The sequence below is a fragment of the Simochromis diagramma genome, unplaced genomic scaffold (genome assembly GCF_900408965.1).
Source record: "Simochromis diagramma unplaced genomic scaffold, fSimDia1.1 OVJJ01000802.1, whole genome shotgun sequence".
In the NCBI taxonomy this organism is placed as follows: Eukaryota; Metazoa; Chordata; class Actinopteri; order Cichliformes; family Cichlidae; genus Simochromis; species Simochromis diagramma.
Window position 1 is genome coordinate 20,106,233 of NW_024387492.1, and position 25,759 is coordinate 20,131,991.

The following is a 25,759-nucleotide window of genomic DNA, read 5'->3' on the forward strand; positions in this document are numbered from 1 at the left end:
CATTTCTGCCCTTTGGCCAATGAAGGCAGGAAATAACCCTAAACTACTGTAATGTAGACAGTGAATATGCTGAGGAAAATTCCAAAAATTGCTGTAATAAACACTTGATGACACTTCATCAGAGTATGAGGTTGTATTTTATGATCAATACACACACATAGATGGCAACAATAACAACATCAAAGGCATCCACTTTTACTTCAAACTTTTTTATTACAAAATATAAATGGCAAAAAGCTTTGTTTTTTTTTCATTTGCTAAAACAAAGAGACTGGTGTCAGACATGAATGTTACAGTAAAATTAAGCATTTTTTTTCCTTTTTCTTTTTTGTAGGTTACCATGCTACAGTAGATACAGTACAGGTGATAGTGCTCCCGCTCAAAGAAAAATGACAGAAAGGGGGGAAATTAATGTAAAAGGTAATAGCCATCTGTCTATTGAGCTTGATCAAGAGACAAAGTGATGATATACAAGCGAGTTGGGCCGACAGAAAAAAGTTTGAAAATGTGTCCTCTGGTTCTCAACAGTGACAGAAATTTAACTTTGGGCAAGCAGATACAATTTCTACAACTCTGTACAAACATGTAGTTTGCTTAAACTAATCTAAATGAATCTGAATGTGCATTTGTATTACTTTATACTTAACTAAATATGAATAAATACATATTTTTTAACATTTGTGGCTGCTGGCAACCATAAACTCTTTCTTTTAATCTGTCACATCTACAGCATTCAAAGGTCAAACTAAAGCACTTCTCAGTGGGTTCATAGATTTCCAGGTCAGCTTAGTCTTTCTGAAAACATTAAGCTTACAACACATACACACAAACTGCTTAAACAACTTATTTTAGACATCAATTCATAAAGAAGTGTTGATTTCCAAGTCAAACCACATCCAATACTTCAAATAGTGAAAACGACTTGATATCCAAGGGTTTTCCCTTTTTGCCACGAGTCCACCACAAGTCCAGAGATTAAGAGGATTGTGTGTGTTTGAGATGAGCGGGGTTCTGAGAGGTCCTTTTCCATATCTTCCAATAATGTCTTTAAATAACATTTAAAACATTTTACATTTTAATGACAGCTGCTGTGATGCGTAAAATGGCACCAAATGTGCGTAAAATGATGTGGAGAGGAAGGCAGGCGCACGAACAGAAACTAATGTCAGAGGTCTGGAATATTGATACAGCTTCTGGGCTCTGTTAAGGAGGCATTTTCAAAAAGAAGCAGAGATTTACTTCCCCACCTCGTCGAGCACTTTGCGGTTGAGCTGAGCCTGCTCTCTCTGGCTCTCCATCTTGGCCATCTGGATCATATTCCTCAGCAGGTGGAAGGTCAGGTCGATGGAGAGCGGCGGCTCTTCGCTGCGTTTCAGCAGCTGCGCCGCGGTCCTCATAGCCGCTTCCTCCGCCTCCTCGCTGTCTTCTTCTGGCGGGAGCAGGTGGAGACGATCCGGGTTCCTCCTCTGGAGAATCCTCATGATGTTTTCGCCCAGTAGATCGGAGGCGGCGTTGTCCCCGGCGGCAGCCGCTCTGAGGAGCACCTCGTCCAGTTGCTGCGTTTGAAGGCGACCGCTGCCATTCATCCAGCCAGGGAAGGTGCGCGGTCTGCCGGCGGCTGGACGGAGGTGTGATGACAGGAGGACCGAGGAGAGCAGCAGGAGAAGGGAGACTGGCTTCATGTCCTGCAAGAAAATGAAACATTTAAGATGACATTCAGGTTTAAAAGTACGTTTCATAGTGTATCTGGGAAATGTTGTGTTTTATTTACATTCTCTCTGAGCTAAGCGTGTCATTCATACACTTTTAAAACTTTAAAGTTTGGTTTGGGTCGTGATTCGGCAGATGTAAAGTCTCATGTTCGCTCCAAAGGCAAAATAAATGTTATCTGTCAATCTGATGGAAAACCTAAATCTTCTAAAACATTTACTTGAACTGGAATTAAAATTACAAAAGAATATTTAATGGCAACATTTTCTTTTGTAGCCAAAGATTGTTCAAGCTAAAGCGAATAAGATGACGAGCACCTCACTGCGCGGTTATTAAAAAGTTTAAATGATGAACACAACTTTAGACTGAATGAAAGAACTACTGTTCTTACTTTACTGTCTCCAGATGCTGCAGCTGGACTTTGCGGTCGGCCGGTGAGATTCAGCAGAGTCTGAAAAGTCCCTGTGAGCGGAGACTAGAGGGGACCGGAGGGTTTTATACGTCCTGCCCGCTCCTTTGACGTCAATGTGAGCACAGATAGCGCATTGGAAACCGGACAACTATCGAGACGCAAAGCACAGAAGTCCCGAGGGACAGCTGGGGAAGCTGTGATGGACGGCGAATAAAGGACGTGATTTTTTTTTTTACAGCTTCATTTCTTTTTCATCCTTGGTGGGTCATCAAGTTTGATGAGGTAAACTCACAGGGGTACAGGAGGAAGGTGCCAATAGGTGTGGGATTTCTGGGGCGATTCAGGAACCTGCCCAACTTTTTATTCTTATATTATCAGAATTATTTTGTTGTGCGTGATTATGTTTTTTCTTTGCAACCCGCACTGCCTTAAATTCTCTCTTAAATATGAATAATCTGAATAATAATAATATGAATCAAAATCTGTGAAGAGCCTGTCTCCCTGCACTGCATTGCTAAAGGGCTATTTCACTTTCAGAAGTTCAAATGAAAGAATTAGAGGTGAATTAGAGGCAGAAACTAAGCGCCGAAGTGATGCAAGAAGATGTAAAAGACAATAAATCAGCATTAATTCAGCTCACATTCACCTGCCTGAAGTTAAAACTTTATTTTTCACCAGGCTGTGCTCTAAAGCAAAGTATTGCTTTGGCCAAATGAGACAAAGAAATGACTTTTAAAGATTAAATAGAAGCTGTGAACATGAAAAACGTCTTTAAAGTCGGACTGAATGGGTGAGGGAGCTGTCTATGGTGCTGAACCTTCACGGGATTATTAGTAAAAGCTCACTTTTTATACCAGTGAAACCAGAATATAAAGAAATCCATAGTACATGTTATTTACTCTGAGTGAGTCACAGAGCTGCATAGTTAAATATTATGAATCACGTAAATAGGGGACAAAAGTAAATAAGGCCAAACACAAGTTTACATCCTCAAGTTCAACTTTTCTTTTTACAGACCTGAAACATTTCCCAGACTCACACTTAGCTATTCTTAATACACTGCACATTACATAAAGGTGGTCTGGCATAATCACAACAAAGTTTTCTTCTTTTAAAACACTTCAAATACTTGGGGTTGTTAGCTCTGTGTGCACTTGCTGTTCCCTTCTTTTTTAAAGAGGGAGATTATTTCTAAAGGAGCAGCAATTGTATTTCCTGTATTTGCATTTCCTCAGATTCATTAAACAACTCAGTTGTTTGACTCAATTCACTGTGAGCTAAACAAACCGACTTCTATGGTGTTAAATCATGATAGTAGATGAAATTAAAGAAGAAACTTAAAGAAGTCTAGTTTCTTTTCTTTCTAATCTCCTTAGATTACCTATAACATACACAGACAGAGATGAAATGTACTCCCTAAATGTTATCTTTGGGTTCTACAAATTTAGACAATAAGTTATAATATGGGAATCAAAAGAGCATTTTTGTGCTTTGACACACAACAATGCCTGCTAGCAACAGCCTGTAGAACAGTTTGATAAAGAAAATTTGTAAATATCATCTTTCATATGAAACTATGTTGCTGTTTTCACTTTTTCTTCAGGACAAACATGAAAATGAGGAGAAAACGACTTCTTTCAAACACTTTGAGGTCACAAATTATGTAAATCCACACAAATTATGAGCCAACATCAGTAACTTCAAATTACAGATCAGATCTCATTTTGATCACAGATGTCAGCCCCATCACACACTGTTTTCAGGTTGTGCTGCTAAAAAGCCTACACACTGTATCTTCGTTTAATTACTGGGCCTTAATTCTCAAACACAGCGAGCCTGGGAGATGAATTAAAAAAATGAAATCCAGCTTTCTGGGGAGAGGCTCATTTCCCTCAGGCAGGCGGTGGGGATATTTGGCAGATTTTCAATCGATTCGTCAGACGTTTTCCGCTTGTTTTTCCCTGATATGGACCATGAGTGTGTGCGTTTGTGTGTGTGGGGGGGAACAAAAAAAAAAGAAAATTTGTGCAGTTAATTTGGTTGGCAGCCCAGCTCAGCAGCCTCCACATCTCCCTCCAAACAAACAAACCCCACCCCATCCAAAGCAAAGTTAGCGAGGTCAAACACACCACAGACTCATAAACTCAACTCGTGTAAAACTTTATTAGCTCTTACACCAGACGTGACCTTTAATTATCAAAAATGTGCCCATTATGGATAAAGCGATTCTTCATATCCTGAAAAAGGAGAACGCAGCACTGACATGATCCTGGGTTATGTTGTGGATTAGTGGTGACTCTTCAGCAGCTACAGTTTAACAGAAAAAATGTGACGCTGACTGTTAAAGGAACAGTTTGACGTCTGAGTAAATATGACTGTCCTCGCAGAGAAGACTGATTTCACTCGTGCTTTTATGACACGTTATGTTAGTGTTGCATTAATGTATTTGCACTTGCATTCTGTCCTTACTGAACACTCAGAATGCTTTAGACTAGAGGAAACAAACTCCCGTTTATACAATGGTTTATTCTGTTCACTTTATTTTAAATTCTTTCTTGGGGTGAGGCAGCAGCAGTGTGAACCACTGGACCACAGTGATAACCAACCCAATAAAAGACTGGAAACAGGAGTAAACAGCTGCCTTGCTAACAACCACGATTTTAAAGCAAGTATGTAAATCTGAGTATAAATGTCTGACAACAACTGTCCAGTTGACCGTTTTCTGTTTCCAGCCTTTAAAATAGGATAAGCTTGGTGGTTGCAGACACCAGAGACGTATTGAGCTTGTATCATTCAACTCTCTGCAAACTATTCCTTTAACATTATGTTAAATAAGATAAGGAACAAGGCTCTCTCTTTACATAGCCATGATGTTAGATTAGGTACTTTAACCACAGGAACCTCGACCAACAAAATAAACTCAAAGCAGATAAGAGTTGGTGTAATCTGAGTGAAGACAAACTGTGGCATCTTGTCCATTTATATCAGCTTTTTCCTGAGATCTGTCAAATGTAGAAGAAAAGTAGAGACAGCTGACACAACCTCACCTGCTTGCAAACTTCACAGAGGAAAGGAGACAGTCTGAAGATGTCAAATCTGCTGCAACACTTCTCGAATGTAGAAAAACGTCACTACTCTGATTTTTTTTAAAAGAAAGAAAAAGGCCCCAAGCCAAATGAATTTAACCCAGTAATGCAGCTTTGTAAATGCTGCAGGAGGTTTGACCTCTTCATCTGTCAAATTAGGGGAAAATAAAGTAAAAGATGAGGCAGGTTTAGACAAAGCAAAAAAAACACAACTATGTAAACTAAAATCACATTATTAGAAACTCTGGAATGCACTTAAAATATCTGACTAGAAGTCCATTATTGGAAAAACACCAACACATAGTACAAAAACAATGATGTCAATACACTAAAGAGATTAGAAAAGTTTCCTTTGTGAGCAATAGGTGTTAATGTATGAGTGTGTATGTGCGGATACACTGCAGCACCACCGCCAAATCCCATTTCCATAAATAAGAAACTTTCACAGACATTTCTGCAAATGCAAGTTTGACTTTCATGTGTGAATTTGTCACTCGGAGTAGACGAGCCGTTTCTCCCGACCTTTACGCGTGACTCAGTCACAGCTTTACACATTGGAAATACCAGCAGACTAAGTAGCCTAAAGTAAGTTACGCCCATGTCACACACACTACGAATGAGTGCAAAATAATCATCAGCGAGAACGACACAGGCTGGACTTGTGAGCGTCCTTCACATCTTATTGGCCTTCCAGGTCAGGTAGGAGTTCCAAGCAACAGCAACGACCTGGACGACAGCCAGCCTGCAAGGAGGACGAAATCTGATGTGTCTGGTTTGGATGCAGTTTAAGTCTGAGAGTTTCATAAAGACGGAAATAAAGGCTTTCTGAGACACTTAAAGTTGGTTTCATGTGACATTTTCACAAGTGAAACAAATGATGTCTGATTTAGATGCAGAACTAGTAAAACTACAACTTCAAAACATGTTTTCAGGTTTAAAATAATCCACTAAGATCAGACAGAGTATGTATCCTAAAAGTGCAGAAATGACTGTGTTAAAGCAGTCGAAATGTAAAAATAAAACCCTTAAGATTTGACTCTGTACACAAGCTTCTTCTGCTCTCACTAACCTTCAAATATGATCAGAGCTCACTGCCTGCATGCTAATGAAGCCATCAAACTCTCACCTGTGGTGCAGAGGGATGAAGTAGAAGTTGGCAATCTGGACTGGAGGCCAAAGCTGAAACAACCAGGAAACATTCAACTGATCAGTGAAACATATTCTGAAGAGATAAAAAAAAGAGAGATTACACTGAACACTTACATAGTAATTAGAGATCAGGGCATCTGTGTAGTCCTGTGAACACAGAAAGAGAAATATTATCATGTCGGTACCAACTGAAATTACTTTAATGAAAAACATTCATGCTAAACTCAATTTATTACGAAAACAATAGAAAAGAAATGGTTATTTTGCTGCTTTCTTTTTCAGGTTCTCGTATTGTCTTCTGTTATAATCAGAGCATCACGCTCCTCTCCACTCCTCTGAAACCCCAAATAAACAAACATGGTCCTGACAAAAGTTCAACATGAGGTTTCAAATGTGAAGTTATTGTGTTAAATTAAGCAACTCTAAAACATAATTTACTATCCAAGAAAGAAGAACTATTTCTTTATTAGCTAGGTCTTCATGTGGAAATCAGAGGACGTCCAGAAGAAATGTGACACTGTCCTGTGAGCCTGTAAGAGAAACTCTGTTACAGATTCTAAACATACTTTCTTTTAATAAAAAGTAAACTGACTCAACATCAAAACAATCCCATTAAAGATGTGATTTGGTCCACAGTTAGCAGCACAGATTGTTTTACATAATTGAACAAAGATCTGTTTGTTTCTTTGTTCCTTCATCAAGCTCCTGTTCATGGATGAATATTTTATTTCACATTCACTGCCACAGATCCAAGCTTCTGGCCCCTGAGATCATCAGTTAGATCGTGGATGAACGAGTGTCAGAAGACTTCCTGTCCACCTTCCACTGCAGACACTGAGAGTACATTAATTCATGAAAGCTGCACTCCTCTCCCTCAGCCTACTAAAAAAAAAAAGACAAAAATCTTAAGAGGAAACTTTTAGTTGTATTTAAAAGACAGAAGTAAAGTGTTTCTCCACTCAAACATGACGGACAAACTCGTGACCTCCTGCTTAGGTACGAAGTTCAGCCCTGCAGCGTTTTCCATCAGAACAGTTGAAGCTGCCGGTGGGGGAGGAAGTGAGGAATGCTGATGTGTTCAAACTACAGCTGGTGAGTAGTTTCTGTCCAAACGGAAGGTAAACTGTATGCATGAACACCTTCATCAGCCACACATAAATACACTTTATTTCACTCATTTTGTTAAAACAAGAAAAATGTATTTACATTGTTACAATAAGTAAATAAATATGACGTGTTAATATATTGCTATATTGAAACTTCAGAGTAAAGGTTATATACCATAGTTTCCTTCTGCAGTGAAACAAAGAGCTTCACTTATTTATTTGACACAACATTTATCCACCTGTGTCTGCAAGTCGATTACAGGCTGTGCTGTCAGCACGCTGTCTGATCTATGAAATAAAACATGCTGCCCTCCTCCACCACCGCCATTCATTGAAGTTAATCTGAAATTTATACAAGTTAAAGTTGGATTCTTAAAAGCTGCGTGCAAGCGTTCATGTAGCCACTGCAGCATATTTACAGGTAGGCCCACATATTTTTGGACACTGACACAATTGGCTGTAACTCCTCTATATTTAATCAAATGTCTGCTTTTAAAGCCTTCATTCATCAGGTTCAATATACTCTAAAACCCTGACAATACTTTTACAGACCTAACTGGATATTACAGACGATTTGTGTCTGAAGTCTGTGTGTATTGTCTTAAAGCCCTTTGAATCATTGCTCTGACGTTAATGTGACAAAAATGATGCTGACAATATACCTAAACTTGCACATACCATTTAAAGAAAAAAGAAAAGGCTTCTTTTATTTGTTCCCTTATTTGACGTGGTAGAGCTCAGCAAAAAGATTATGAATTATACTTAAAGAAATGTTTTGGCGTGAGTGCATCGTGTAGTTTAATCATGTTGTTATGCTGGCGATGCAACCTGAAGGTAGAAATCAGGTGTGTGTTCTTAATAAACAACTTTCTCTCTCAAACACACGATATTACAAAACACACACACCGAGAAAAAAACCAACCTGTCTACTTAAAGGTCACCCTGACATCTCCTGGCATATAAAACCAACAAGCCAATGTTCCAGCTATAATATTTTTCTGCCTTTTTTCCAGGGTGAAAACAGTGTTTTAATTACGGTCAAACAAGCTAGTTTGCCACCTGGGGTGAAATTACGTCAATGTCTTTACCCACACAAGACGGGACCTTTCTTACCTCTTCTAGGAGCTTTTTAGGATGCAATAAATATGAAGTTTTGTTGTAAAACTTTAGTGAAATACTAAACCCCAAATTCAGCTAAATTATTCATTAAAAATGATCTAATAAGATTGTCTAAACTTTCAAGTTTTGGGATCCAGGTCTTCCCAGGGCAGCACCTGGAAGCTATATTTGTGTTAGCACTTTGTACACTGTACTGTATATGCAACATCTAACACAGGTCACACTTTTCTGCTCTTCCTGTCTTTACACTGTGCAGAATATTATGAATGTTCAGACTCTGATCAGTTACACAGCACAGCATGTGGTCTGACCCTGACATCGTGGAGTTGATCTTGGAAGAGAATGACGGCAAACGGAACAACATGCTTCAAAACCCCAACCTGCCAAGTGCCTCGAAAAACTGTGCAGTGATAAAGTTGTGATGTTTGAAAAACAGAGCCTCACACTTCTCACCTGTTTTTCTCACTTTTTCTCCAGCGTACTGTGCTTTATTTTTGAGTAATGACCAAGACTCTGACCAAACAGTTGCAGGTAAAAAGCAGAACAGGTAAACAAAAGAGGCAAAGCTGCGACTGGAACTCTGTCCAGATTTATCAATCACAGCGGCTGTTTGGTCAGAGGCTCCATTCATTTTCATCTCACATTTCCTCAGTGCCAGACCCCGTTGTAACGAGCGCATTTGTCATTTATTTTCTGTCCTTTGTGACATTTACCGGGTTGGCCTTTCAGGTCTGCGCCTCTCCTTTTGTAAATAATTGATGGTGATCAGCAGCATGTTGGGAAAGCAAGGCGGCGACGGGCGTTTGAGCAGCTGGCACAAGATGACAGTTAGCTCTGACCTGGCATACAAACACACACTCGCACACGTATATATGAAGGTATGAGTCACACTGGTTATTTCCACACTCCCTCCCTCCCTCTCTCTCTCGCCTCTTCCTCCATCACAGGAAATAGTTTCCAATAATAATGAGAGGTGAGTGTTGGAGGTCAGATGAAAACCAAACTTCCTCTCTGTGTACTGTCGTTTACCTGAGCTGTGTGCGTGCAGGAAGCTTACTGCTCTCTGACCAGTTTGTTCGTCTCAAGTTTAGTTTTAGTGCTTAAAAAGGTCAAATTCATGCCACACAATGACGACTGTAAAACTCTACACACGAAGAACAAAGAAAGGAGGGTTCGACGAAGACTTTGCATCTGAAATCTGAATCATAGATTCTTTTTTCTATGTATTTAAATGCAATTTTAGGGTAACACAAAGTAATTTATCTGTGCAATTCAAACTGATACCTTTCAGGCTTTGGATAAACCTGTTTTTACGTGACGATGTAACATTTCTAAATAAAAAATGAGCTGAAGACACATCAGGTCAAACTCTAACCTTTTACCTCAAGTGGAGTTTTTCAAATTGATCAACGTCACCTGGAAGATTTTCCACATCGCTACAATACTGATGGACTCATTCAACACAGGGTTAAAGGTGACCATTAAAAATGGTCAGAAAAATGTCAAGCAACTGTACCAACACCCCAGTTTATTGCCCTATCTGCTAGCAAGCTTCTTTTTGAGGCTCATTAACGCCTTTTTTCAGACTTACACTTCACAAGGGTCAAAGGGTGAGAGACACATGACACAGAGTTATTTCTAGTGTTTTGCATGTTATTTCCCATTTTACACTGGATTGTTTTTCCGCTGGGTAATGATGTTGGGAATGAATCACGACAGGGTACTGAAATAAAACTCACTCACCCTCCTGAGCTTGGTGACGTTCTCCTCGACTGTCAGTCCATTCAGCGCACCAGAGATGCAGAGGAAGGCTCCCAGAAAGCACGGCGCAAAACACAGCTGTAAGGAAACAAACCAAAAAAAACAAGAAGAAGAATCATAAGTTAATCATAAGTGTAACTGCTGTGGCCTAAATCAGCAGATTTCAGGTCAGTTTTATTTAAAAAGCTCCCCTCTGGCAGTGTGACATCAACCTAAACTGAGCCGTAAACGTGCAACCTAAAAACAGAACATGACTTTTGGTTATGAGAAATTGGGTGATAAATATCTAATTAATCTACTTGTGACAAAATATTTTCCTGCAGCATATCCGGAAAAGGAAGTCTTTAAAGAAACATCATGGAGGATGAAATCTTTCCTTTGCTGTCATTCTTCTTTTTGTCTTACTTTCTTGATGTTTCATTCATTTCGTTCGATTGTATTTGTTTTTCCGAGGATCTTGGGATGCTTAGCTGCTACTCCATAGAAGCTGATGGAGTCCAGAAACAAAGTAACAAACTGAGTCTATAACTAATTAAGTAATAAAATACATACCAGTGATAATCTAAGAAATCTGAAAGACTGAGGTTAAACTGTTCCTAGTATGAATCTTACATGAACAGTCACTCGACGCTACAGCTGCATCACCTTAAATCTTTCAAGTGCTGCTGTTTGTTATGCACACTGAGGTGAAGCGAGCAGTGCAGACAGTGCGACTGGATCACTATTCAAGCGTGCAAGTGAACCCTTTGCTCCAGTAAATATTTTATTCAGTAACAAACAGATACTGCTTCTTTTTTTTTTAACATTGTGCTCTGCTGCAGTTTCACTGAAACACAGCAGGGGGCAGCATGAAGCTACCAAAAATGACTCGTTTTTAGACATTTACAGAAAAGTTGCATTCCAAGTTTATGCTATATAATTTTATTGATATATTTGTGTACCTTAATCTAAAGTTAATGATTCATTCAGGAAGCATGAGGTACAGATTATAGTTATGTGCAACTAGTCGACTGAACATTTAAACGTTGCAGCTTTTGCTACTCAATGCCAAAAATGATAGTCCGTTATATTCAGCAATATTATTATTTTATTAAATTACGACAGGAATTCCTGGTTCAAAGTTGTTCTACCACCATCGGCCACTCGCTGGGGCTGAACCCTGTTTCCTCTCTTTCTATGAATGAAGCAGTAAATAAACAGAGGCTTAAACTAAACAGATGACAGCTGTTCTGCAGCACTTATAAATCAATCAATGCAAACTAACTGTATATCAAGCTTTGTCAGAATAAACTGGAATATAACTAAGCAACCGAAGTCAGGTGTAGTCAAACTGCACCTGCAACTCTTAACTAATCTGACATCACATGTGTTTGAAACATTATACAAAGTAAACAACATTTCAAGTATGTTCTGCTTTAGATAGTTTCTTAGGTTTTTCTATCAATTAGGCTATTAAATCTTTTTTTGGCTGTCTCATGTAAACAACTAAATGAGCAACTACAAAATACCAGTGCTACCACTCAGCACCCTAGTAGATACACCTAAGGTATTAATTTGAAAATCCTCTGTGACTTCCTTCTTGAGTTATCGCATTCACAAACGTGGGTGTCCGCACCGCCCGCTCACCCTGTAGATGACAACGATACCCCACCAACCTACAGCTGAGGGGCAAAAACTGGAGCTCTGTTGCATAACTCAGCCTCTCCGCTCAGAAGCTTCACAAAAGGGGAAAACAGTCTGCTAACAAGAGTTTCCTCCCATCAGGACAACAAAGACTCATCTGTCAGTCAAAACGATCTCAGCAGTCAGGATTCATCCACTCTGTTTGCCACAACTAACAAGCTCAGTGCGAGTGGCGAATACACACTTACACACAGAGAGCTGTTTTTATTGCTGAGCTGGTGTTCGGTTTGCTTTGCTGAGAAGAAGAAGAGGAAGAAGAAGAAGACGACCATTAAGGGTCCTTAAGATGCTCGTCTCACCTGGTCGACCAGCATTTTCTTCATGGCAGCGCTTTTGGTTCCTCCAACAACCAGTCGGTCCAAAACCTTGTACCAGCTGCCGATGACAGGGCCCTTTATTGCAACAGAAATAAAATTACTCTTGAAATCCCCCACTTAATTCTCTTCTAATATCTTTAACTGCAATGGAAGCAGAAGACCGATGATGGATTTCATGAAAAATAAAAACATCAAATCTTTGCTTTTTGGTTTGTGCATTAAATATTCAGCCATTTATTCACAATGAACTCACAAAATGAACCAAAGTTAACAACTTGCTATGTGAACTATACAAACCTTTATGTCTAATTGCAATTTTCTGTAAATGTGTGTCCTTCACAAATCAACACAGGTCCACAAGAGAGAAACTGACACTGACATGGAGTTTGTTCAAAATCAGTCAAAATTTAACAATATTTCTACAAGGTGCAATCACAAAGTTCTAAATTGCTGCTGATAAAATTAAAAAACATGACCTGGCTTAGATTTGGGTTCTCTCCTCAGACTGCTGACAGCTCAGCTGCTGTTTTCAGATCACTCCTCCTCAAAGTCACATTGTTGTGTCCATAAAACTACAGAGTACTTCTTGAAATCAAATTCTCCAGCTTTTATAACGAGGACCATCACTTGTGAGCTCAGATGAACAGTCATTATTGTGAACAGTTGTACACCACTGTGGGCTGTGATCCTCGTTGGCCGGATCAAGGAAAGTATTTATTAACAAACCCATCATACTTGCTAGTTTTGGCCCACTGCAACTCCTTCCTGTTCCCAAAATAAAAGTTACAAAGATGGACTGACATAGTGGGGAACCAAGGAAAGTATAAGACTCCAGCTGAACACCAAACAAAAAACAGATGTCCAGAGGTGCAAAAAAAGATGATGTTGAAGATGAGATTGGATAAAAATCAAGTATTTTTTGTTTGTTTGGGGGTTTTTTTTATGTGCCGAGTCCTGTAACTCTGTGTTTGCATCTTGCAGAAGATGCACAAGTAACAACAGAACAGGAAATTCTTCTCCACTACCAAAAAATACAAAACTTAGGCCATAAAGGTACAAAAATAGTGTTTTATCAAATTTTTACATTAAAAGTTTTACATTTTAAATTAATGTCCAATTTTAAAAACATTTTCCAAAAGAACTCAGCAGCTTTCTGTCAACAGCTTCCCTCCTTAAACGGAAGCACGAGCAGGCTGGCTGAAGATAAACCAAATTCAACCAACAAATGGATGCATTATTTATGTGAAGGAGAACGATACATGATGCATGAATATAGGTGCCAATAAACATGTCGTCTCAAGTCCTGTGTGTGCTGAATAGCCACCCTCCAGACAAGACTAAATATCTATACATCTTGCGTGTATATTTTTGTACGATGGAGGAGCTTCAGATAATTACGGAAACATAAATAAACTTTGCCTTCGTCACAGCGACGTCAGAAAGAAATGAGCTACTTGGAGGGCGAATTGTGCAGCTGTCACAGTTAGTGAAATACTGATGAATTAAACATACAAAGACATGAATGAGTGGTATACAACAAGTAACACAGATCAGACAAGTACATCATGAACACACACACACTTAAAGTCATTGCTTACAGGTGCACAAACAAGCAGGAATCTTTGTTTTTTTCCATGAACACAATAATTTTGCTTTATATTAACTTCCTCAATTTAAACAATTAACCAGACAGTAAAAACCTGTGGCAACATTTCTTCTTCCAGGGAGCCACACTGACATAGATCGAATCAACGGAAACACATCACGCAGTTTAAGTTAAACTCTAAATTTGCACAGCACAGTGTTGTACAGTGTGTTATCTGCACAGTAGAAGGCCTGCCTCTGTATGTTTAAAACTTTGTTTTAAAATGTTGACTTTGTTTTACAAAGGTGCTCGTTTGGTGTCCTCTGAGGTGGCAAAAGAAATCTTACAGAAAACCTTCCATATTGTAAATCCCCTACTGCATTATATCATATATAAATAGTTAGCACTATGTAGCGTAACACACAATTTCGGGACACAGCATTTGGGAATGACTGCTGTGAGTAACTGTGGTTGTCTATAATAAAGAAGCATGATTCAGTGGTTGAGTTTGGGAACGTTTCTCTATGAAATGACTTGGAAGTGTCAGCATAGCGACCACAATAACAAATGTATGAATTTTCCAAATCCTTTGTTTCCCTTATCACCCCCTTTAGCAGAGGACACACTGAACCATCATTTATAAAAGAAAAGGAGATAATGCCTCCCATGATAACAAATTTTAAACACATTTGATTCTATGATGCAGTTTTTATGTCTTGGTGAGCGCTAATTGCTGTTTTAAATGCTTAACATAATGACCCGGGTATGCACCGACAGGCATCACAAAAATGGCTGCTGAGAGGCTAGACTTGCTTTCATACGAACTAAAATATTATTCTATTTCATCATGATTCACACAGTTTCTCTAGATCTAAAAAAAAAAAAAAAAATCAAGCATGTAACACCTTTTTAACAAAATAAAATCAAAAGTATTTAGAAAATTTTAAAAAGTAAATGAACTGAGAGTCAGAAGGATACTTACCACAAAGAAGAAACCAATACTCATCATCTTAGCCGTCCTCTGCACGTTGTGGTTAGCCAATCCTCTCCTCTCGATCAGCTGCTGGGAGATGACATCACCGACACCCACTAAAGACCCTGGAGGTCAAACAGAGTTGATACTGCATCTCAGTCCCCTGAGCACAATCTTCTACAGATATGATCCGTGCAGACATGTAACTCTTCCTGCAGTGAGAATCTGATTAGGCAGCACTCTTGTAATTACTGCATAATAACCGCAGATATGCCAAAAAATGTATTCAAAGAATCAACTTTACTGTTAATATTGAAAATAATGTGTTAAAATACTTTATAAGCCTTCCAAAATTAACAAAAGCTCCCAACCAAATGTGAACTACTAAAAAAATCTGCATTGTCTTAAAGAGAGATCAGCTGAAGTCAAACTCGACCTGGAAAAAAGGAAAAGTTTCTTGAGATCAAATTTTAACACAACTTGTGATAAAATGCTGCCACCCAGTGGTGAAAGTTTAAGTGACATTTTGCAGGGGGCGTTTACAAAAAGTATCTTTAAATGCAACAAAACAGTCCAAAAGTACAAACTCCCACCCGAGTTCAACTTGGCGATGGTCACGCAATGTGTCCCTCAAACAGACTCAGTTGTTTTTCTTCTCTGTAATTTATCTTATTTATACGAACAAATGAGATTTCATCACCGAGCTCTTGTCTTCATTTGTTTCACACTGTTTATTAACAGGCATTAAAGGGTTGTCACCAACAAGCCACCATTAACTCATCATCATTGTGTTTTTACTTTGAACTTGGCGCCATCCATGAATTTCCTGAGTCACTGCTAATTTTTTATTTATAAACCAATTTTAGACAAACAATCCTGCTTAACACTGCAGAGATTTCACAGAGGTCCTCTTCAAGTCTTCTGTTTGTTTCTAACAAAAATCCTTTAAAAAAAATAATAAATTGGTCCAGCAACTCATTTAAAGGCCTTAATATCTCCAGCTTGAGTCAGGACCTCAGTAAGCTCTGTGGTAAATTACTCCACTTATTAGCTTTTCACTTTATTATAGTGGGCAGCTAAAACTTCTTGGGTTTGGTACAGACGTGTCACCTCTCATCCATGAAGCTTCTTCAGTTCTAAAGAAAAATGGTGGAGAATCCTAAACATTTAAGTCCTAGTGAAAGTTGTGCCCCTTGGAGGCAGCCCCGACGGTCGTTGACCAACTACTGATTTATGCTTCAGCAGGAAATCTACACCACAGTTATGTAATCACAGTAAACCCCTCTGAACCCCTGTGCTGTAACCTGACGTGCAACCTGCAGATGTAACTACATGTTAGGTCGATGCTGGCTGTTCAGCTCCATTGATTAGGAATAATAATCATAGTATCAGTATAAATACAATTGTCAGCTGATTAGACGTGAGCTGGACATAATGGAATAATAATAAGATAAACTAAATTCATGTGTCATAACATGTAGTTATAACAAAAACAATTTAAAAACAGACCAACTGCTCAGAAATTCATGATGTGTCAACACTAACCTCAAATCTTTCAATAAATTTGGGTTGGGTTTTTTTCCCCTTTCTTTTTTTGTAGGAAACTGAATACAAACTGAAATTAAAAACTTTGAAAATGCATGAAGACTGTCAATAGGGAAACTGATTTTTCTTTTTTTAAATTCCTCAGAGAGGCTCCTTTTAGCTGCTCTAGCTGCAAGGTCAAACCTCTGCCTCTATCTAGTGGCGACTAAATAGTACTGCAAACAGTACTTTAAAACTACAGCCTTCTAAAAAAAAAGTAAAGGGTTAATGCAACACTAACTGCTTAGGTTAGATCATTTACATCTGAAACTTGCTCCAATGTGTGAATCCACCAGAGCTCTAAAAGCCATTTTCAACGCTATGAAATCCAAAAGTGCTACACAACGGTTACAGAAATATTTTTGGTCTAATACCTGCATCTTATTAAACTCATCAGCATGCTTTAGCTCTCTGTATAATGTTTTAGACATTTTGGGCAAACAGAGTTCAATTCAAATGTTTTTGTGTGTGTGTTAAATCAATATATTTATGGTTTCGTCTGGATGTTCTGATCACTTATCCTGTAAAAATATATGCAAACTTGATGTTCTCATGAGTATGTACGACTCTACAACCTTCTTGAATAGATGTACATATCATACACATATTATTGATTCTTTTTTCATTTGCTTTTATTCCTGATCACAGTACAATGACCTTTAGCCTGTGTCTATTTGTACACTAAACTGGAGCAAAGGTTTGTAAAGTCAACCAGAAGCTGAAACGGGACCCTTCATTTTATTTTAATCAACAAAGGTCAGTGTATGGTGTACCCAACTGCACCTTCTCATGTGACATCTGTCTGCAGCTTTTCTACATTTACGTTTGCGCATTCAGCGTGTAACTTATTTTTATGTGCAGTGACAAGGTTGTCCTACCCGCTGTTACTATCTGGACTGTCCAGGGGTATTTAGTCATCAAGACCTGGTAGCCTCTCCAAAGGCCTGCCATTCCTCGTCCTAGGAAGAAAGAAAAATAAAAGCTTGTTGCAAATGCAGACTTTTCTGCTCAATCACCCCGCCCGCCGGTTGTAACGTGATTCAAATCAAGTGATACCACTAACAAGTTCCGTTAAACTGTCCATTAGTGATTGCCAATTAGTGTAAACTTCGGGCTTTTTTTTTTAAGATTATTTCAGGGTTTTAAAACACTTAAATGTATCCAAGACCTATATCGAAGAGGTTAGCTCACTCTTTCAAATTCAGTCAAACGGCTAGCTAATCCTCTCCATTCAGTTACATCACACTTATGGTCAACTGCTGACTCAAAGTTAACATGTATTAAAGTATTCGTGTTTCGGTAAATTTTGTCAATGCCGAATTCTAACACTGGGTCTAACATTTTCTCTCAAGCTACCGAAGTTGTTAATAGATGCCTAGTTTTACGACAGCTTAGATTAACTGTAAAATCTATTTTTTTTATGACGTTTGGCTTGAGGCTCGGTCTCGTGCTGGCTGGCGAAGCTAACGTTGCACGGAACCTACGACTTGCACAGTGCGTCATTAGAGTCTCTAAATCACAGCACTAACTTTTAATCACTCGTTTAGCTTACGAAACCAAACTAAACTGCACTCCTAACACACTGTAGCAACTCACAGTTTAAATCAAGAATAACGAACTGCTGAGTCTTTCATCGTTTCTGTAACTTTCCGTTTAACATTATTGCAGCTGCTGTTTAACTCACCTTTACAGCTCACCGTAGTTAACTTAAAGGTCCATAAACTAGCAAGCTGCGGATAATGTAAATAAAACTGTACACATGCCCGGCTTCCCTGAGGAAACAGGCGGAGATGCTTTCACGGCACGGAATCAGCTCCGACTTTGCAGTACTCCAACTGTACAGCACAGAAAAATATGAATACAAATTTATGTGGTATACTGTTGTTTCTATTTTAAATACACTTACTTCTTTAGGCTTAGCTCACATCAGTTATATTTTTATAGTTTAAAGAAGTTGTCAATCAAGTTGGGTCTTATTAGTCTCAAGTTTTGTATTTATTATATTGGTAATTCTTCCAGTGCAACAATTTAAAAAAAACCTGGTACACAATTAAAGGTCTTCTAAAAAATTCCAATACAATAAAAAGGGGATCCAGGTAACACAGACATGTAGGCTTCCCAGTCTCAAAGATATTTCCTGAATTATTTTAGTATTTTAAGTACATGATGTTTTTATTAGTTTATATTAACTCTATATTATTGTCATTTCAGTTTAAGTGATTTTTACAGATTACTTTAGAGTTTACTTAACTTTGACTAACACAGTATTCATTACATCTGCGTAAATTGATTAGTAATCAACAATTTATTTAGCTTTGTTGCAAACGATAAGGGCAGAAGAAACCGTGATTTACTACGACCTGTGAAGACAGCATAGGAACTGTAGTCTGCGTCAGTTCCGCTGTACACAATAACATAGGCACACCCCTGCCCTCTAGAGGACAACTCCAGAATAACAACATGACAGGAAGCAAATTGCAATGATTTTTATTCTGTTCAAGTGAAGTGGCACTTATGATAAATGAAACAAAAAAGAAAGAAAAGTTATTACAATGGGACTTCTGGTTTACAAACAGGTGTAACTGGCATAAATATGACAATGGAATGGCTTACCAGGAAACCAAAATGTAAATCACTCAAGGAGAGGTCAATACTGTCCCCAGAACACATTTTTCAAGTAACGTGTTGTAATTTGCTCTAACGTGACCTTTTTTATTGACCCAGTTTGCATAAAGTCAGAAGAAATAGAGTTATTTGAGAGCACGGGGTGTCAAACATGCAGCCCGGGGGGACCAGAACCAGGTCCATTTTGGCTCATTTGATGACTTCACAAAGTGTAAAAACTGGGAGAGATCTCAGCTTCACTAGCAAGGAGTGACAACATCTGAAAAGTTAATAGTTTTAAATCTAGACAAGTTAACACTTTCGTCATTGGTAACTGAAATGACAACAGACTCTGTGAATGTGGAAAAGCTGAGGCATACTGTTGAGATTGCACTTTTGTAGGATGCAGAAAATGTAGTTTCTAAATGGATGACCCATTAAACAAGAAAATGTAAATTAACAACAAGTAACGAGGGAGTGGGGTAACTGGTGTGGTGTGCTAGGGACAGGGTGAGATAGGGGCCGATGTGGTGACCCTGAATTGGAGCAGCTGGAAGAAGAAGACAAAGACGACACATACATAATCTTACGGGCGTGGCTCATTTAAGATTATTTGTGGCCATTCGTGGGCTGTGAACTGATGTTTGACATCCCGGCTTTAGAGTTTTGCTCACAGTGGACATTTGGCACATGTGTAACAATATCCACACAGCTGCTGCTCCTGCTCCCCAAAGCCTCATCATCAACTTTACTCGCTTTTTGGTACCAGCTTCTCACTTCACCTCAACGTCGAGAAGAGCAGCCATCACAGCAAGGTGCAACATTACACGAAGCAAAACACATGAAGAGCAACGATGGCACGTATGTGGCTTTAGAAATGCAGAACTTCAGCATTTTCTTAGCTTGCTTAAAACACTAAAAATGGTGGTACCAAGAATCAGTCGCACTGTGTGGTGGAAATGAGGCCTTGTAAGGAGCAGGTACACAGGTGAGGCTTTTAAGCATTGAAGCAACTGAAAGAGCTCAATTTAAACTGCTTTTAAATCTGTGTTTCTCAAATCAAACTGCATTAAATAAAATGATACGACACTGGATAAGAGCACAGAACTGAAAACATATAACATGCAAACAACATTTTCATGATGCAGTTTGAATAAACATCTGTTATGTGTTGAATGTGTGAAGAACCCTCATACAATACAATAAATAAATAAGAAAACATTTTTTAAAAATGTCTGCAAACAGAAGCAGTGTGTGGCATTTACACGTGAAATGCTACTAAGACTTAAAGCCAATCAAAATCTGGGAAATCTGAATGCAGCTCTGTTTTAAATCAAAACGTTATAGCAGCAAAGACCCCTGCTGTCATTTGGTTTAAGACGTTTTCTGTTGATGAGAATCAATAAAATCTCACAGTAACAGGGGCTTCAGGTCAAGAGCTGACAAGAAATACAGTACAAAGCATTCCCTAGTTGTGTGTTGATTCAATTAGCAGCTGAAGCTTGGCAGAAATGTTTAAAATCTCAAAATTTAAATTGCTTCAATAAAAAATAACTAACTGGGATATCCTGGCTCTCTTATTGCTGTACAAGAACCATAAAGTCAAAGACACTGAGAAAAAAAAAACAATTTAACAGGAGAGTAACCGAATAAAAAGGAAGCTAAAACCTTTCACCTTTTCACTCGGTCAGTCTTCTTCAAGTATGAGTCGTTGCTGTCCCTTTCAGTGGAAGTCGCCTGAGATAAAAGTGTTTTACAGTACAGACTGCTGCAGCTTCAGCAGCAGAGCAAAGCTGGAATACACTGATTCTTACGAGAGCTTTAAGCTAGGAGAGAAAAACACCAAGCTACACCGCTAACTAGGCCAGACGCATCACCTCCACGCTCGCCTTTATGTATATGTGCAAAGCAAATGATAACATTATTATTGACTGACCCAGCACCAGGAAGTGACCATTTTCATAAACTGCTTATACATCATTATAACTGAGCGTCGCTGGAGCTGGATCTTCCAGTTAACTTAGCGGCTGGGTTTTAAAATCTGTCAATTAGTCATTTTATTTACATTATGCAGGTTATGAAGGTCAGCTTTTCCAGTAAACTGATGCAAATCTAAACATCACCCCTGAAGGCTCACAGGCTGCAGCTTCAGCAACAAAAACACATCACTGGCAAAATTATTAACACCAGAATTAGTTCTCTTTTTCAATAGGTAGCTTTAGGTTTCCCCTTTTTAAATTATAACTTAATGGTATATCATCTTTTTAGAAGCATCCCGCATCCTGCAGAACAGCTAACACTTTCAACTTTGGCTCCTGACTTCTTTAATAACCAAACTGACCTTAAAGTATATCATTGTGAATGGGAAGCAGTTTGTAGAGCAACAGCTGACTGTTCAGGAGGACATCAATGGCACCAATCAGCTGTCTTCTTCTTCCAGTGACTAAGTGCTTTTGTAACAACCCTGCACCTCCATGATTGGCCCTCTCTCCTCAGAACTCCATCCCCTCGTCGCTTTCACACCAGTCCGACGGAGCATCGGTGCCGAAGTAACGATCTCCGAAATTCCCTGAGAGGAGCAGGTGAAAGAAGACGGGACAGAAAAAGTTGGACTTTTCTTTATTGCGAATATGGAAGATTTTAAAGAACATAACTGCCTTTTTTTTTACCTTTTTCCTAACTTTATAAGATTATAAGCTACACTGTGTACCGAGAGGCTCATTTATAATCACAGTGGGAAATTTCTAAGATCATTTTTGCACCTTTGCTGCCACTGATTTGGATGTGAGACTACAGTGTGTATAAAGAACAGAGCTCTTTCGAGCAAATGTTTACATTGTAAACCTTCCCAATAACTCCCTTTACCTTGCTATTCAAATATTTATAATCCTGGCTAATAATCTACTTTAAATAAACCTAAAACACACCGCTGACTTTTCTGTGGCTTTCCCAAACTCTCAAACACCCTGCAGCCGCTCTGCTGGTGCTAGATTTTGTCTGCAAACGGTAGAGCTTTCATCCATGCAGCAGTGGTTTTGTACTTTGTGTAATTCACAGATGATTTACCTTTTAATGCCTCTTATTGATTTATAGGTGACCTTTTCTTCTAGCCTCCCACTGTTTGTCAATAAAGGCTAAAAATAAATTTCAAGGCCAGAGTGCAAAAAACAAACTTGGTTGTTGATCTCTTCCAGCTCTGCAAAGTCCATTAATTTCTTCCATTAAGGCCTCTGACATAGTCCTTGTTTCTTATCAGGACACTTTACCCTAGATATGCTGTCAGTAAAGTTTCTTAACGCACTGTTTTGTTTTGTTTTTGGCAAAACCAGAAGATTTATGGGGCTAATTATGCTTAAAACTCTATAAATCACGTTAATCATCTATTAAAAGTACAATGTTTTTCAAACAGATGATAAATGAACTTTGATAAAGCCAGAGTGTATGTACTCACCGATGCCTGGTATGATGTGGAACTGGTCGTTGACCTCCTTGTCTACGGCGGTGGTGATGATCCGAACTTTAGGGAAGGCGTAGGCCACCGAATGGACCCCCATCTCAGCCATCAGCAGGGACAACAGGAAGATCTTATCCTCAGCTACATCGTGGTCCTTCATGTGGAGAAACACAGAACTTATTTCTAGATGATGTCGGTGAAAGAACACATCCAAGCAGAATGAATAATTTCATATATTTACATAATAACTTCGGCTTCATTAGCAGCATCACAGGGTAATAAATACTAATGACCCGAGCCTGCACAATGTTTGATAATGGATAAAATAAATGACCTGTAGCACTTTTATTAAACTGATGGTATCTTTTAAAAACAAGCATTTCATTGTTTGCCTACCCCGAAACAGACGCTTCAGCCCTGAAGGGTTGGAGCTGGCCAAACAGCCTAATCCCTGCAGTAATCACACTAAGGTAGCTTAGAGAGAATTTACCAGTTTTCACCTTTATTTAACCAGGAAGTGAAAGTCTGTTCGCATAACAATGTCTTTTTGCTCTTGGGTCAAGAAAGGCAATATTAACCTAGCACGTATTTTGAGGTACGAACAACTGAGCCGTGAAGACGTGGGGCCAACCTACCAGCAGAACTCTGACCGCCATGAGCGCAGCAGCTCCAGTGGACACGGTGCTGTCCATGAGGATGACGTAGTCTTCACTGATGTCTTTGGGCAGACGAAGGTAATGAAGCTGGAGGATGGAGAGGAAAAAACAGTGAGAAAGCTTATTAAATCTATACAACATAAAAATCTAACTTATACAATAATTAGCACTGTGGAAAAAAATTAATCAAACAAGCAACTCATTAAAGAGACAATCCTGTTTGGACAACAGAGTCGAACACGAAGAACCAGCTAGATCTGACATGTAAAATTGTGTTTTTAATGTTGCCACACTGATAAAACTTTTATAGTATTGCCTAAAACACACACACACACACCTCAGGTTCTCCTGTGTCATGATTGGTCTGAATGAGGATCTTTCCAAGTCTGATGTCTTTACACACAGCCATCAGAGCCTGCTCCATGGTCTCTCCCGCCCTCAGGATAGAAACACCCGTTATCTGGAAAACCAGACATTTTTGTGAGGTTTATTAGAGCGATGCAGCTTATCTGGACCAGAAAACACTAAAAGGTTTAAAATTTATGTGCACTTAAACCTTCGGCTCCTCCAGATCTTTACATATGTGCAAAATTATCATCTTAAGTTAAATGTCCTCTCATTATAGTAACTGTTAATGTCATCTTAAAGGACTTACTCTGTTACCGCACAGCCTCTTCCCCTCATAGATGCTACCCTGTGGCGTTTCCACAGACACTGACTGCAGAGGAGGAGAAAGAGCCAAGAGGAACAAAAGGAAATTAAAGGCTGAAGTAAAACAATCTTAGCAAAATCCCAAAACGTTGAATCTGTTCATCTGGACGTAGCATTTTCAGTGGGAGAAACATTTCGTCACTCAGTCTGAAAACGCCACATCCAGATGAATGGATTCAACCTAGCTGGATGACTGAGCATGCATCAAGACAAATCTTGGCAAGAGTTGATGCTGCTACTATTAAAAATGTTATTAGTAGACTTCCTGTTCAGAACAGAAACGCCAACCTGCTACGGAGCATAAGCAACAGTAGAAAAAATGTGCTCTACAGCAGCGGTCTCCAACCTTTTTTGTGCCACGGACCAGTTTATGCCCGGCAATATTTTCACGGACCGGCCTTTAAGGTGTCGCGGATAAATACAACAAAATAAAACTAGTACCGGTACTGGAAAAAAAGAACATTTATTCATAACACACGTAAAAAGACCCAGGAAAACCGAGTAAACGATAAAAACGATAACAAAATAACGCTGAAAACCGATAAAAACCCTGAAAACCATACATTTCACACCTGAGCCTCAACTCTCGCGGCCCGGTACCAAACGACTCACGGACCGGTACCGGTCCGAGGCCCGGGGGTTGGGGACCGCTGCTCTACAGGAGTAAGAGCAGGAGTTCAGTTAAAAGTCTTCATGCAAAAACTCACCTTGAGAGGCAGGAAGGAGAGGGCATGCTCTATCAGGAGCCTCATTAATCTCTTGGAGTAGAAGATAAACTCATCTCGGTTAGTTTCCCTGTTCCTACACAAACGGCAGATGCAAACAGGATGACCCTCTGCTTTTTTATATTTTTTTTAAAAAAGAAAAGATTTTTTTATGGCCTAATAAAAGTCAGCACCATTACACTAGCAAGCTCCTGTTTGATTATAATTTTTAAAGAAATAACTTTTAAATATTTTCTTCTCGTGATCCACATCCCAACTGCAGCAGCTCTATAGCTCACCTGTGCTGACTGCACCACACAAGCACTGGTTTAAATGATCTGCTGCACACTGTTAGGTTTACTAGAAGATATAATGAAACATGATGTTATCGTGTTTATCGTCGTGTTTAACCTGCAAGTTTAAAGTCTGGTAATACTGGGCAAAGAATTGACAGGAAGTGATTTATTTTGAAGTGCAAGGAAATGTCGTCTCCACTTTGTTGCCATCTTCAGTGAATTTATGAAGGCAGCGGGCAGCTTTAGAAAACTGTCACTATAGAAAGGTCCTGTCTCTTATTTTATTTTGAAGTGGTGCCCACAGTAGGCCTGTAAAAACGTGTAAAGTACGAGAGCTTCACAGCTAGGTGTCTCTAAATCCTACTCACTGGCCAATTTTAACAAGACTTTGCTTGTGAAATGAGCGTATGAAAGAGTGTTCGTTCTGACCTGATTATGGTGTGCATGCCACGGACTTGTGGCGTGCTCTCCATTACGCTGAGGGTTTTGGGTAATGGCTGACCCTGGTGAGCCGAGGCCAGAGCCGATCTGCGGCAAACAAAACACATTCATGCATCCAAAGTAAGAGACGTGTCTACATTCATTCAACTAAATACTTTTTCTGGATTTGCAGGTTAACTAATCAGAACCAATCAGTTCATTTTTCATCTCTTTTTTTATTATTCTGAAAGAAAATATTGAAAACAAACTAGTATTTTAGGTTCTGTAACAAAAAGGCTGGGTATTGTACAGCTGCTCAAATATGTACTAATACAAATGTAACCTAAAATCATTTCATTAATTCAGGAATTGATTTAATTTGTACTTATTTGTTTTTTTTATATTTAAGTGACATCTAATAATCATTCA

The 25,759-nt window shown here is 39.0% G+C and overlaps 3 protein-coding genes across 7 annotated transcripts in view; all 3 read right to left on the reverse strand.

Annotated features, from left to right (window-relative positions):
- Window positions 1-324: 324 nt before the first annotated feature.
- On the reverse strand, window positions 325-4,091 carry uts1 (urotensin 1). Its single transcript, XM_040017271.1, has 2 exons — window positions 2,102-4,091; window positions 325-1,685 (listed from the first exon to the last, which is right to left on the reverse strand). The coding sequence occupies exon 2, from the start codon at window positions 1,680-1,682 to the stop codon at window positions 1,236-1,238; it is 447 nt and encodes a 148-aa protein (XP_039873205.1). The 5' UTR covers window positions 1,683-1,685; window positions 2,102-4,091; the 3' UTR covers window positions 325-1,235.
- A 175-nt stretch (window positions 4,092-4,266) lies between these two features.
- On the reverse strand, window positions 4,267-18,339 carry mpv17 (mitochondrial inner membrane protein MPV17). 3 transcript variants are annotated; one of them, XR_005694005.1, is made up of 8 exons: window positions 18,170-18,339; window positions 17,364-17,444; window positions 14,911-15,026; window positions 12,326-12,418; window positions 10,326-10,421; window positions 6,472-6,504; window positions 6,278-6,387; window positions 4,267-5,950 (listed from the first exon to the last, which is right to left on the reverse strand). XR_005694005.1 is itself a non-coding variant. In XM_040017269.1 (8 exons), exons 2-8 carry the CDS (start codon window positions 17,434-17,436, stop codon window positions 5,881-5,883), a joined length of 534 nt encoding a protein of 177 aa, XP_039873203.1. In that variant the 5' UTR covers window positions 17,437-17,444; window positions 18,170-18,329; the 3' UTR covers window positions 4,267-5,880. The 3 variants fall into 3 exon arrangements, 2 of the variants coding, with proteins under 2 accessions (XP_039873203.1, XP_039873204.1); XM_040017269.1 differs by having other exon boundaries at window positions 6,335-6,387; window positions 18,170-18,329; XM_040017270.1 differs by lacking the exon at window positions 18,170-18,339 and adding an exon at window positions 18,082-18,128 and having other exon boundaries at window positions 6,335-6,387.
- A 617-nt stretch (window positions 18,340-18,956) lies between these two features.
- The window catches only part of si:ch211-243j20.2 (uridine-cytidine kinase-like 1), a 29,643-nt gene continuing 22,840 nt past the window's right edge, over window positions 18,957-25,759 (reverse strand). For all 3 annotated transcript variants that reach the window (XM_040017265.1, XM_040017267.1, XM_040017268.1), the window contains exons 9-15: window positions 25,340-25,438; window positions 24,618-24,711; window positions 23,855-23,917; window positions 23,537-23,659; window positions 23,179-23,286; window positions 22,541-22,697; window positions 18,957-21,658 (exon numbers count right to left, since the gene is read on the reverse strand). In XM_040017265.1, the coding sequence (XP_039873199.1) occupies window positions 21,582-21,658; window positions 22,541-22,697; window positions 23,179-23,286; window positions 23,537-23,659; window positions 23,855-23,917; window positions 24,618-24,711; window positions 25,340-25,438 (721 nt within the window). In that variant the 3' untranslated portion in view covers window positions 18,957-21,581. The remainder of the gene's footprint in view (window positions 21,659-22,540; window positions 22,698-23,178; window positions 23,287-23,536; window positions 23,660-23,854; window positions 23,918-24,617; window positions 24,712-25,339; window positions 25,439-25,759) is intronic.